Raw genomic sequence first — 15301 nt, 5'->3', positions numbered from 1 at the left:
CACTGTATATTTTAACATTTATATTCTGTATAGGAAGAGTGGGCAGCTAGTCTCTGTGTATTTGACCTGTGAACCAAGATTGGACATGTGTTCTCAAGGGCAGGCTATGCCACTAATACTGTGAGATGCTGCTGTTTAACTCTTTTGGTGCTTTTCTTTGTGAGATGGTGTATAAAGGGGCTCCACTTTCCAACAATAGTTCAATGAATAAGGTTTGTGATAAACATAGCTTGTTATTTCTTGCAATAAACTGACCTGAAACTGAAAGTAAGTCCCATTCCAGCTCTCTGTTCTTAGATACTTATCTAAATACATTTTTGTTCCACTGAGTAGCCTGCTCTGTTTAATGAGCTGCTTATTATCTCAAAGCCTCAGCGAGGCCTCAGATGGATTGTTTGTACAGAGGGCTTCGTAGTGGACTGGTAGTTTTTTAAGCATCCCATATGGTCCAGTACATTGGAATGGGACTTCCTTACATTATATTTTGTGATTCTGTTTAATTTAGTTAAAAAAATTTAGTTATTGATTAATTAAGGAGAAAACTATACCCCCAGACACTGTAGGTCTCTTTAAATATATTTTGAATAAAACAACTCATGTACAGTATGTAAAATCCTGCTTCATCTATATAAACCGTTTTCATTAAAATATACTTTCCTAGCAGTATGTGCCGTTGGGTTATTCTAAATAGAAAATTGCCATTTTAAATACTAAGGGCCGCCCCCGGGGATCATACGATTCATGGAGCACACAAACAAACCCAGGGCCCTTGAAAAGGGGGTCTACTGACCCTATACTAACTTCATACATGCATTAATAAAGATAAAAACAGTCATACATCAATGTCCAGGACCCCTTTCAAGAGCACTAGGGGGATAAAATCCGGAAAGCACAATGACATGTGCCTGTAGAAACTCAAATCATCAATGGGGCAAACTATGTTCAACATAGTGGCTCTAACCTGTTTTGTTTGCATCCTTCCATGTTGTTTGTAAATTAACTTTCCTTTTATTGATTGAATAATGTATAATTGTTTTGCCACAACAGTACTAGTAAACTATCTAGCAGTTAATACAAATGTTCCTTTGCTCTTCTGTTCTGTAAAATTAACGTATTTTGACTTTATGCTAGTCTTAATCATGTTTGTGAAACGAATCCCTCTTATGACTTTTATTAGCCCCATCAACTATTATTTGAATGTAGTGTTTTTTGGAACATATTTGAGTTATTTTCATTCTGACTTGGGTGGTAAGAATTCCATAGAAAGCTTATATTTTCTACTTCTTTTTTGTCTATTTTTCTCTTCTGTTCATTTGTGACCTTCTAAAAATAAACGAAAACTACACAGAGGATAGAATCAGTCATTAACTGGACAGATGTAGGTAACAGTGGATTAGCATGGAACACAACCAAAGTAGGATTTAAAATGCATCATTGTTCTTCTGCAAGTTGTGGCTCTAAACGGAAAACCATATGCAGGAGACATCTATCTGGCAGGATCTCTTTCTATTGATTCATCTGTATGCCACATTTGTATATCATCATAATATTTATTTATAATGTAGTATTGCAATACATCCACAGTTCTTTAAGTGGCCATTTAGCAAAGTCCTTTCTGTTTTGACCCTATCACCATGTAATACACAATGTTACTTTTACACACTGCTGTCACTTTTTAGCAGTAAAATCATTTTTAAGGCTGGGATTCTCCTTTACACAGTGAGAGGCATTTTAATGAACATATACAGAATAAGAAAAATGTAGCTTTTTAAAAAAGAACAAAAACATACATTTCTAGTTGTTGATGCAGCTCAGTGAGATGTTACCTCACATTTTCTCCTGCCAAATGTAATAATGGGCTCTATAGAGGGTGCATTCATGTACAACCTGAGCAGTTACTTAAGAATAATCTGTCAAATGATATTAACAAAAAATACTTTTGGATAGGGTAATAATAGATTTTAAATTTAAAAAACCAATACTATAAATATATGCCAGCATAGTTTTATGTCTTGCTAGACAAATGTAGTTCAAAATTATTTTTATCATCATCATTTATTTATATAGAGACATTGTAAGGCCACTTACCAGATTGTTTGTCCATGTACACGTGCACTTGGGTCTCCACATTCCCTTCTACAGGTGTCCGTGACGGTACTTCCACAGTTGCATGCATGTGCGTCTATTTCATCACATGCACTAGACTGAGCATGATTATGTATGAATTTTGCAAGGCCTTTAAATGGCCTCTGAACACATTGCTAGGGTATCTTGGCTTTATCAGAGTTATCCAGTGTTGTTATTATTCTGATCTCTTGTGACCTGGCTTACATAGTTACATAGTTAAATTGGGTTGAAAAAAGACAAAGACCATCAAGTTCAACCCCTCCAAATGAAAACCCAGCATCCATACATACACCCCTCCCTGACTCTAAGGGGCCGATTCACTAAGCTCGAGTGAAGGATTCGAATGAAAAATACTTCGAATTTCGAAGTATTTTTTGGGTACTTCGACCATCGAAATCGAACGATTCGAAGTAAAAATCGTTCGACTATTCGACCATTCGATAGTCGAAGTACTTTCCCTTTAAAAAAAACTTCGACCCCCTACTTCGGCAGATAAAACCTACCGAAGTCAATGTTAGCCTATGGGGAAGGTCCCCATAGGCTTGCTAAACTTTTTTTGATTGAAGGATTTTCCTTCGATCGATGGATTAAAATCTTTCGAATCGTTCAATTCGAAGGATTTAATCGTTCGATCGAACGAAAAATGCTTCGATCGAACGAACGTTTAGCGCTAAATCCTTCGACTTCGATATTCGAAGTCGAAGGATTTCAATTCGAGGGTCAAATTTCGAAGTATTTTTTACTTCGAAATTCGACCCTTAGTAAATCTGCCCCTAAGTGTATTCTACCTGTCCCAACCTCAGCCTCAAGTTTATGTTGATCCTTTGCTGCCAGCCCTGACCCAGAACTGTTGACTATAGCCTGCCTGATTCCTGGAACTTAATTTGGACTCTCCAGTCTCTTTTCACAAGCCCTTTTCCTAAGCTTGATCCAGGCAGACTTTACAAACAGCAAGTTAGACAACCCTTTACATTTATGGGCCTTACCAGGGCTGGACACCGGAGATCTCCTGCACGTCTAGACCTGCATGCCCCGACCCGCATGCCCCATGCAAACTTAAGTTGTGGTTAGACTGCATGCTTCCCCTTAAAATATGCCACAAATCCGGGCCTGGGTTTTACAGTATTTAAACAAACAAGGGTTACAGAATAAAAAGAGGATTAGAGGGTTCTTTGAGTAAACAGTGCACTTATGGGGTTCAGTCCATAGGACTGTGTTATGTATATGCGTAGTGAATGATGTGTATAGATTTATTTTCTAGATGCTGGTGGCATCTTCTCCAAGATGATGAAATAAATGACTATAACACATTTTGCTGGGCACCCTGTAGACACTTTCAGCCAAGAATCATGTCAAAATTTACTATATTAAAAAATATTTTGAATTTTTTTAGCAAAAAAAAAATTCAGCAACTAAATCACTAAAACACAGTTTAGGATGACTTTAGCACAAGTGCAGAAATCTTTCTATAAAAATGATTGGTATTGCCCTTATAAGGTGACCTTAAAGCTTAGTTACAGAAAATTCAGATACATTTTGGAGACATTATAGTCCATCAGCAGATTCAGGGACATGCATATTTCTAGAGTCAATTAAAGAAATAAAGTAGGAAGGGTTGAGAAAAAACTTGGCAAATTTTCCAGTTGAAAAGATTTATTCCTTGTGATAAGTTTAAATGAAGCACTATGTTTAAAGCCAAAAAATCTGGTCACTGTCTTTTAAGCTGCTGTAAACATCTCAGTTTACAACAGTGATATATTCATTTTACTGTTATTTTGCTTAAAGTTGGAATCCCATTATTCACTAATGCACAGGAAGACAGAGATTAAGCAAAATAGGTTAGATACCTTACACTGATGTGCCAAGAACAGAGAGAGAAATAAATCTAAGTAGGGTTGCCACACCTTCGGTTTAATCACTATGTTTGGCAGTGATTGCTTAGCCTTAAATTACCTCTACTATTGCATTAGGCACAAGTGTGCTTCACCAATGGGACTGCTGTGTAAGAACTGATTTGCTAAGAGCAATGTGATTAAAACAGGGACATTTCCCATTCCTCACAGCAATTTATTGTGTAATTGTCTGAAAGAACACCTTTTTTAGATTGCTTTGGGAATGACAAAGTTTGACTTGATAACTATAAATGATTTCTAACAGGAAATATAAGGAGTGGTTGTTAAGCTGAGATCGAACATTATTCTTACCAGTGCTTCTGAAATAGACTTAAAAGGAACAATAGACTAAACAGTTACATAGTACATTTGAATAAAAATTAGAATAATGTAATAATAATGAAAACAATAAAAACCTGTTCTAAATTCCAGAAGTGCTATAGATTTAGAAACCTAATAGTTTTATGGGCAATATATTGTATTTTCTGACCATAAGACCAAGAAGTTTGTATGTCCCCTGTGTCTTATGGTGTTAATACAACATCAAGGTCCCACATCTCCTGTATTCCCACTCATCAAGATGATCATTGATACATCTTAGTTTAGCTCATTTCACCCCCTGAACGTCTGTATTTTAAATACTGAACTTAGTGAACCATCCCAAAGGTTCAGCATCTCTATAACTGTAATTATCCAGTCCTTCAAAGTTGTCATAATCGCTCCATCTTGTTTTTTTGTAGGAGTGTCAGTGACGCACATGCTCAGTGTGCTCTCGACATCTGACAAGAAACTAAGATTAGGGATTGTCACAAATTAGGTTTTTCTGTCATATAGCTGGTGCTACAGGGCTGATTATTATATTCTGATGCTAATTGTGTTTGTTTCTGAGCTGCCATGTACCAATAATCTGAAGTATTTCAGCCTTATGTTGTGACATTTACAATGTAAATATTCAATATATTGTGTGTTGGCCCCTAAGCTCAGGTAACTGATAGCAGCACAGAGCATGTGCAGTAAATGAGCAGACGAGAAGATAGGGAACCACTAGGGACGTCTTCAGAGGCACAGATTTGTACTGCTTAAAGGGCTATGGTTGCCTTTCACAGGTACAGAACCCCAATTTTTCTGGTCAAGGTTTTTAGGGGTGAAACTCAATTTTTTTGAGATTTATCATACCTCAAAGCTAAAAATCTGAATGCGAAAATAGGCCATCTCACACCTGTTTAGGTCATGTAGAAGTTAATGGCAGATGTCCCTGAAGTTGTTTCATTACATCGTGAAGTGAGCTGGATAATCCAGAAGTTTAGTTTTCACAGCAAAAAATTGATTAGATACAATATGAATTGATGCTCGATTTTGTCGCGACATTTTGTCACTCCTATTTTTTTCCAGAAACATCTTACACATTTTATGGATTTGATGCCTGAATCGCTCAATTTTTTCAGGTTATCTCCTGAAAATCCAGAACCTTTTGGATTATCGCACAAAACCCAAAGCAGATCATAATATATTCAAAGGAACATCTGCCATTGACTTCTACATGACATTGATAGGTTTGAGATGCTGGATTTTTTGGATTCTCACTTTTTGTGGCTGCAGGGTATAATAAATCTCGAAAAATTAACTGATTTTTTCCATCTAATAAATGAGTTCGACCAGAATCAAGCTTTAGTGAATAACCTAATTGATATTGCTAATTAACTCAGTCTATGTCAAAGAGGAAAAAGTAATAAGTAATAACATCATCCTAGACTATTCCAGACCACAAGTAATGGCAGGGTCTGGACCGGTGTGTCAAAATACCAAAGGATCTCCTAGTGGGCCCCAAACAAGCACAGTTACCATTGACCCATATTTTCTGGTAGGTTATACCTGAGTGGTAGGAATGGTTTGCATGTGTATCAGTCCAAACCACCAACAAGAGTATAAAGGATTTTCCTGGATTGATTTTACATCAATCTACTCTGCTACTAGATAAAGTACACTGTATTAGTGAATTTCAACTCGGATTCATTTTCCGTATGCATTTTTTTTTTCTTGAAAATATCATTGCTCAAAACATGGATGATACAATGTGGTTGCCAAGTAGTTTATCTAAACAATCTCATAAAGTTCTGTGTGGGCTTAATTTAAGATGTCCTTTCTGTTTTAAAAAGCATCCTGTGACCAGAAAATACCCTGTAGTAACATGTGTTTTATATGAGAGTTTTTAAATGGTGGATGAAATCATAGCCATTGCTTTCAGGGTAAATGATAAATGTGTTGTTGATGATCTTAGAGATATATTTTGCTTTATCAGCGGTGCAGAAACATGTTTTTTAAATAGATCCTTAAAATAAACATCAAAGATTTTTTATGAAAAGCTACATGCTAAGCAAAACCTGATGCAATTATCATATGTCTTTGTTTGGCATCAATAAATGTATCTGTTTTGGTTGTTTAAATTTATAAAACCACTCAGAATGACCTGTTTTCCTACACATAGCAGAAACCACAAAAGCACTGTATAAGGCTTATTCTGGAATAATATTAATTTAGGCATTGTGTAAGCCTTGCAAGCAAAATGTCATTCTATGTTTATGTTGTTCACTATGTCTATAAAGAGTAGACTCAATTTTTCAACACTGGTTTAATGTATAGGAATTGTGTGTTGAATGTGTAGGAGTGTGTTGAATGTGTTGAATAGTGCAGGCACCTGTAAGTCATCACCGGTGAGTTTACTAACAAAAATGAGAATCGAGATCCAAATATTTCTTACCCACACCCAGCTCTTTTTCTTATTCCTGAATTAAGATGATATTGTTATTTTGTCCAGCTTTTTGTATTGATCTACCTGTTCAAAATAGCATAAATTCTAGGCAAATGTTAATCCAGGAAAATAAAAACTCAGCTTGCCTGAATGGGACTGCAACAAAACGGCGGCAATTCTGGGAAAATGTTAAAAATTCTGAGACAATTTGCAATTGGTTTTAATTTTTTATTATTTGTGGAGGCAGACTTATCAATTGGATTTCTATCGAATTGGATTACTTCGACTTCGAATGTCGAAGTCGAAGTTTTTTTAATCGAATTTGGCCGTCAAATGGTTTGATCGTACGATGAAATCCTTTGGATCGAACGATTTCATTGATCGATCAAATGATTTTACTTCGACTTCTAAAAACGTAGCCAAATGTTGGCTATAGGTTCTAGAAGGTCACCATAGGCTAACATTGCAATTCGGCAGGTTTAAGGTGGCGAAGTGTCGAAGTCGAACTTTTTTAAAGAGACAGTACTTAGATTTTCGAAGTCAAAATTTTACTTCAAATCGAAGTCAAATTTAGGCCTATTCGATGGTCGAAGTACCCAAAAATTAGTTCGAAATTCGAAGTTTTTACATTCGAAAGGCCAATTGAAGACCAATTGAAAAGTTACTCACAATTAACCATTCTATAACATACTAAAAATGTATTTAAAGATGAACCACTCATTTAAATCCAGGGATGTAAATTGGGGTTCTACTGTAGTTCGCAACAATTTTCTGGCAGAAATGGTGCTTTATTAAAAAAAATGTGCAATTATATTTTGCCACAATATTAATTGGACCAATTTAAACTTGTGTTGTATGTGAATATGTAATTAATTGAATATTTTATTTGAAAAGGTATTTTTGACTACCCACTATACAAAGCAAAACAAGGGTAATTCATGCTTCAGTGAAAGCTTCACTTTGCAGTACCTGTCCAGTTGTATGATATTTTGTGTGATAGCATGAGTTGAAAAGTAAATATTTTTATTTCAGTTCCGTGGCATGGTGCCTTACTGAATGGACTTTTAAAGGTGTATGTTTATTTTCTTTCAGTCATTTAAATCCAAGGACGGTTACCTAGTAATTGGGGCAGGCAACGATCAACAGTTCTCTACTGTTTGCAAGGTAAGCACAATGATGAGGTCATTTAAAAGGTCTCCTCTAAACTGCCACGTTACATGTTTCAATGCCAGCATACCTTTTTAAACATTTTTAAGATATAAAAACAAGAAGAAAAAAATTCCATTTGCCAATGGACTAATTATTATTTTTCTTGGCAGTCATGCCTAATACTATGTAATTAAGTCCTTCACATGACCTGTCTGTCATTAGGCAGACTGCAAAACTGTAGCTCATATGTGAATATGGGAGAAATGCTGGGTCTAAATACTTAATACATATGGTATATCTCTAAATAACTATGGTTCAATCGCAATCACATTGATGGAGCATAAACTGTTCTTTCTAGCTCACACATATGTCTCACATATTTTCCATCATTCAGTCAAAATATTGTCTACTCCCATCTCCCCCTTTTAGTAATTTTTTTGTTTATGTCAATGGAAAGTTATATTTTGTTTGTTGTCGTGTAGGGTGGGGGCATTCTTACTAGAAAATTAAAGAAAAATACACAATATCCAAAATTTTGAGCATTGAAAAAGGACTTTATTATTATATGTCAAGTAAAGTAAGCACTGACATTAGCCCACCATTTGGCAAAATCTAAACCGTTATAATAATGCTGAGCTACAATTCAGAAACAGATAAATATTAATTTGAAAAAGTTTAATACAGGTATGGAATCCATTATTTGGAAACCCGTTATCCAAAATGCTCTGAATTACGGGAAGGCCGCCTCCCATAGACTCCATTATAATAAAATAATCCAAATTGTTAAAACATATTTCCCTTTTTTCTGTAATAATAAAACAGTACTTTGTATCATAAATAAATAATCATTATTGGGTTCATTTAATGTTTAAATTATTTTCTAGTAGACTTAAGGTATCGAGGCCCAAATAACAGAAAGATCCGTTATCCGGAAAACCCCAGGTCTCGAGCATTCTAGATAACAGGTCCCATAGCTGTATAAGCAAAGAAAGTTGCAAATGCTTCAAGCTAAATATTAAACCCTTTTAGTGCAAGCAGAATTTTGCCATTCATTTGCACTTGTGCCAGACGTTTTTTGAACATTTTGTGCTCTCTCATTTTAGGGGCATTTTCTGGGGGGATTTTTAATTTACCTAGGAAAACAATACATTGTTTTTTTGGGGGAAACCTGAGCTTTCTAAATCTGCCTGAGGTTTTGTGTATTTCCACTCCTGGAACAAGATTTAGAGCTCTAAATGCAAAAAATTTTTTTTATAAAATTCAGAAAAATCACCTCAAAACTTTAAATTTGCAAGCTCGTATCTCCCACATAGTATTAGGTACCAAGAAAGAAATTCCTAAATATGGATGCCAGGGGTCCACTGAACAGTTTGATGACCATTGTGCATAAATTTACCAAATTGTGCAGCATACAGAGACCCCCAATTGCAAATAGTGCATATAAATTTTCACGTCCGACACTGGCTTCTGCAATACAAGCACCCGGTATATGTATTATGTGCCATAAGACCCCCTAACAGTATGGAGACCCTAGAAAACCATATATATTTGAAAAGTACGCATTCTGATGAATCCTAAATGGGTAAATACCTCTTTCTACTGCCAGCTACCAAAATGCAAAATTATACTGAACATAACGGTTTTTATGAAATTTCTGAAAATCGTCTACAAGTTGTAATTTTACCCCAGTATATGCTTCACATTTAGTAACGTATTAGCTTAAACCATCCTGAACACTATGGGTCTACTGAACACTTTGATGCCCAATATGCATAGATATACCAAACTATATGGCGCACAGAGACTCCCAAATGGATATATTGCAGACAAAATATCCATGGGTTGAACAAAGTAACATAGAACATTGCCAAATGCAATGAATTCACTAAAATTACCAAAATTGCAGTATAATAAAAAATATCATTCAAAAGGTATTGTGCAGTGTGGTTAGTGAATATGCTATGGCAATTAAATATTGCTGGGGGGGGTCCAGGAAGTACGGGCAGCAGCAGGTCACATAGATTTCACGTGCCTGCTGCTGCTTTGGGACCCCTGGGCTACTCAATACCCCTCTCTGCTCGTTGCCTAGGGGCAGGGCAATGATCGGGGATGGACACTTTGTTACACTTAGGTACTTTTATTTATCCACAGGACATCGATTTTACGATCTGTGGTACTTAAAGGGTTAAAGGGCAATCAACCACAAAATAAAAATTTGCATAATGAAAGAAAACATAATACTAAGCAACTTTCCAATATGCATTTGTTAACATTTTTAATTTATTTGCAAAAATAATTGCTATTGAAACAGCATACTCTATGCTCCTGGCTGTTACTTTTTAAACAGTGATGCAGAAGTCTGAGTTCCCCAGCAAAGACAGGTCTGTTTTTTAACTGGCTGGTCTTACCTTGTATCAACAGTCTGATCCTCCAGGGCAGAGAACAACATTACATATGGGATCTGTTATCTGGAAATCCATTATCCAGAAAGCTCAGAATTACAGGAGGGTCATCTCCCATGCACTCCTTTTTATTAAAATAATTAACAGTTTTTGAAAATGATTTCTTTTTTCTCTGTAATAATAAAATAGTACAGATATGGGACCTGTTATCCAGAATGCGTGGGACCTGGTCTTTTCCAGATAAGGGAACTTTCCATAATTTGGATCATCATACCTTAAGTCTACTAGAAAATAATGTAAACATTAAATAAACCCAATAGGTTGGTTTTGCTTCCAACAAGAATTAATTATATCTTAGTTTGGATCAAGTACAAAGTACTGTTTTATTATTACAGAGAAAAGAAAATAATTTTTAACAATTTTGATTATTTTAATATAATGGAGTCTATGGGAGATAGCCTTTCTGTAATTCGGATTAATTAATGGATAATGGATCCGGTTAACAGGTTTCTGGATAACGGATCCCATACCTTTACCTTGTACTTTATCCTAACTAAAATATAATTAATACTTATTGGAGGCAAAACAAACCTACTGTGTTTAATTAATGTTTACTAGTAGACTTAAGGTCTGGAGATCCAAATTACAGAAAGATCCCTTACCTGGAAAACCCGGTCCTGTACCTGGAAAAATGACTTAAAAACCATGGAAAATTTGTAATAAATGTATATTGCATAGTCACTTTAAATTATGTTTTCTTTTATTAGGCAAAGTATTCGTTTTTGGTTTGACATTCCTGAATTACAGGATAGAGTTTATTTTAAAATGATTTCCTTTTTCTTTGTAATAATAAAACAGTACCTTGTACTTGATGGTAACTAAGCTGTGTGAATATATACTGGTGGCAAAACAATCCTATTGGGTTTGCCTAGTGTTTAATTTTTTTTGTTGGCAGAGTTAAGGTATGGGGATCCAAATAACTACAATATCTCTTATCCAGAAAACCCCAGATCCCAAGCATTACAGATAATAGTTAATTTACCTGTACTATAAGGGCAGAGACACACATGGAGATTCGGGGAGATTTAGTAGCCCGACGACAAATCGCCTCTTCTTCGGGCGACTAATCTCCACGAAAAGCTTTCCACCGGTTAGAATCGAAATCGCTGGTGGGATGGCACTCTGATCGATTCGTTTTCTGAAGTCGCCCGAAGTTTCCTCATAAGGCAACTTCGGCCGATTTCGGAAAACGAAGTGCTCTGAGTGCGACCCCGCTGGCGATTTAGACTCTTGCCTTCGGAAAGGCAGTTTGGGGAGGTTGCTCACACGAAGAAGAGGCAATTTGTCCCAGAATCTCCACATGTGTCTCTGCCCTTAAACTAGAGAACGCAGTAAACTATACAACAGATTTGTGATAATGAAAACTAAAAAAACAAAACTGTGCTTTTCACAGCTTCATAAATATCCCCCCTATGATAAACACTGTCCATGTAAATATACTAAACACACAGTTGTCTGGTTCATCGTTGCTATGTAACTATGAAACAAAAAAATAGAGTTTGTGCTACTTAAATATTATGCAATAAGTATGTATTTATTTTAGAAGGATCAAAGTACATAAAATGCATGTTCTATTTATGCCAAAACATCTAAACTGTATACATGACCAGTTTTTAAATGGATTCTCAAATCCAGCAGGGGTTTTCTAGGCTTTTTTGCACCCCCATCCCAGCACCTAGTTCTTGCTCAGACAAAGGCAGTGGGAATATTGCTAGTGTGGAGTGCTCATTTGTGTTCTCTTTTTTAAAAAGAGCAAGATTACATATTAAGAGTTTGATCTGAATCTGATGATTGATCTTATAGATGTATAAAGGGACATTTATGCAATAAAAAATGCCATGATTCTTATTGAGACTAATAAGACACAGGATGTTAAGTATGTGGTCCAATAAACCTTACATAAACCTTACATTCCTTAAAGGATGCAGAAAGTTGGGGTCAAGGAATCTTTTGTATTTGTGAACCCAGAAAATTATCTATTGCTTATATGTTTTATACATTTCATTAAAAAAGTCAGAAATCAAAGAGGCTGGTAATGCTAACTTTTCAGCCACATGGTGTCACCATTGCTTTAGAAGTAATAAATCTCCTGTCAAGATGCACAAGTCCATCTCAGCTATGACTGTAAGCAGCATGTTGAGTTATATCAGCGCACTAACTTATACGCCTTTTAACTATTACATTCTAATAGGTTATCTTGTGTTTATGGTATTCTGCCTTGCTTAAATAACCAAGGAATAATAGAAGTGGTCTTCAAGGCGCAGAGTCAAAAAGAAGATTATGTAGATGTTATGTCCCTATAAATTTAGTGCACCATTCATAAAAAATGGTATGATGCACCAGTATTAACTGGCAAACAGGTCAGAGGATATCATATAAACCACTAGTTTTAAAAAAGAAAAAACATGGAACACAGGACTCTGTATATAACTGACCCCTGAATGCCTGGAGAGCTGAGCCAGGAGGAATCATCAATAACATTGCATAAACAGGTATATACATGTGGAGTAGCAGTAAATGCTACAGGTGCAATGTGAATGTTCAATATGTTGTTAAGGTAATAGTTGTCAATAAAATATGGGGCCTCAGGAAAATGGAAAATGTGGACCCTTTATACACAACATTATTATATCAGAATTATTCAACCTTGAATATTTAAATATACATTCAAAGGAACAGTAACACCAAAAAATAAAAGTGTTTAAAAGAATAAACATATATTATACTGGTAGCATGCACTGGTAAAAGCTGCGTGTTTGCTTCAGAAAGGCTACTATAGTTTATATCAGGGGTGTTCAAACTGCGGCCCAGGATGAATATGAATGCGGCCCAGCTTGAAGGAGAGAGAAAAGGAAGAGAAGGGAAAAAAAGAAAAGAATTAAGAAATAAATGTATAGAAGTACAGAGAAATGAGAGTGAAATAACACTTTGTGCTCTCTAAGTCCAAACACATTAACCACCTCATTCTGTTGTCTTGTTAGGAACAGGCTTACTATGCCAGGGCAGGTTGTAACAATGTGGTGACCTATGGAGTAGGGAGGATGGGGGACTCTGCCCATTGTCCAGTTAGTAATAATAATATAATAATAAGTCTGTTTAATATCCAGGTGTCCCATATTCCAGTGTATAGCTCCATCTGGTTATCCAACTGGTATTGTAGTTCTTTTCTGTGTATTTTCCTTAATTTTACAAATCAAAAGTGTTTGTGGATTTCATGTGTGGCCCCAGACAATTTTTCTTTTTCCAATGTGGCCCAGAGAAGCCAAAAGGTTGGACAACCCTGGTTTATATAAACAAGCTGCTGTGTAGCCATGTGGGCAGCCATTCAAGCTGGAAGTAAAGGAGAAAACCTGAAACACAGGCTTTTACACAGACATACCTGATATCAGAGGGGAATGGAAACCAGGATAGTCAAATCTTTTATTTTATGTATATAAGAAAATTTTGTAGAATCACATTTCAATTTGTTATGCAAAAAAAAAAAAATTTGATCGGAGCTCCCTTTTAAGACCAGAAGCATAAAAGGCAACCAGGAATAGAGCTTAAACCCAATATTATTTAGATTACCTCTCTCTACAAAAAATTATGGGGCCTATTTGCTAACATTCTGATTTCTTTTCTTTTTTTTTTTTTTACAAATTCTCTATTTTTTTTAAAAAAATTCTAAAAATGTATTATTATTATTATTTAAATCTAAAGTAAAATTTAATAAATTTTAAATAATAAATTTATTAAGGGGCCAATTCAATAACTTCGAGTGAAGGATTCGAAGTAAAAAAACGTCAAATTTCAAAGTGTTTTTTTGGCTACTTCGACCATCGAATGGGCTACTTCGAAGTACTGTCTCTTTAAGACAAAACTTCGACCCCCTAGTTTGCCACCTGAAAGCTACCGAACCCAATGTTAGCCTATGGGGAAGGTCCCCATAGGCATGGGTGTCCGCAGAAAATTTTCCAGGGTGGGGCAAGGAGGCATCTGTGGGCGGGCCTGTGAGATAGGTGGGTGTGTCACTGCCATCAAGGGGTGGAGCTATGCCACGGCGATCAGCCGATCGCCGGGTCAATCAAGGGAATCCTGCACAGTTTCCCTAATTTGACCCGGGCAACCCTTCAAAATACCGGTTGTCTGACAAGTGGCAACCCTAGTTCACACAAAGATGGCAAAGTGGCAAGTTCATGTATAAATACCCCCAGAACTCACAAACAGATGGTACAGTGGCAAGTACATGCATAAATACCCCCAGAACTCACAAACAGATGGCACAGGGGCAAGTACAAGTATAAATACCCCCAGAACTCACAAACAGATGGCACAGGGGCACGTACATGTATAAATACCCCCAGAACTCACAAACAGATGGCACAGGGGCAAGTACATGCATAAATACCTCCAGAACTCACAAACAGATGGCACAGGGGCAAGTACATGCATAAATACCCCCAGAACTCACAAACAGATGGCACAGGGGCAAGTACATGCATAAATACCCCCAGAACTCACAAACAGATGGCACAGGGGCAAGTACATGTATAAATACCCCCAGAACTCACAAACAGATGGCACAGGGGCAAGTACATGTATAAATACCTAGATCTAGATCTAGATGACAGTCCCAGACCCAACACCACAGTAATAAAAGCCACACAAACATGGGAGATAAAACAAACACTAAAAACCCACTGGTTACCAGGGACCCCCATACAAGTTAAAAAAAACAATTGGTGGTTAGGATAGGGGCCCCCCATAAAAGTTAAAAAAAAAAACTTCATTGGTGGACAGATAGAGACTGTAGAAAGAGAGGGACTCACAGAGAGAAGCAGAGTGCAGTGAGACAGAGTGCAGAGAACAACAGAGTGCAGAGAGAGAAAAAGACAGAGTAGAGAGAGAGAGAGAGACAGAGTGCAGAGAGAGACAGAGTGCAG

General features: G+C 36.4%; 1 protein-coding gene across 4 annotated transcripts in view; it reads left to right on the top strand.

Annotated features, from left to right (window-relative positions):
- sugct.L (succinyl-CoA:glutarate-CoA transferase L homeolog) overlaps nt 1–15301 on the top strand; it is a 319978-nt gene that overhangs the window by 84997 nt on the left and 219680 nt on the right. For all 4 annotated transcript variants that reach the window (XM_018266707.2, NM_001096092.1, XM_018266708.2 and 1 more), the window contains 1 exon segment: nt 7861–7932. In XM_018266707.2, the coding sequence (XP_018122196.1) occupies nt 7861–7932 (72 nt within the window).

The sequence above is a fragment of the Xenopus laevis genome, chromosome 6L, assembly GCF_017654675.1.
Source record: "Xenopus laevis strain J_2021 chromosome 6L, Xenopus_laevis_v10.1, whole genome shotgun sequence".
In the NCBI taxonomy this organism is placed as follows: Eukaryota; Metazoa; Chordata; class Amphibia; order Anura; family Pipidae; genus Xenopus; species Xenopus laevis.
The sequence above is the reverse complement of the archived record's forward strand: the minus strand, read 5'-3'. Positions and strand labels throughout refer to the sequence as shown.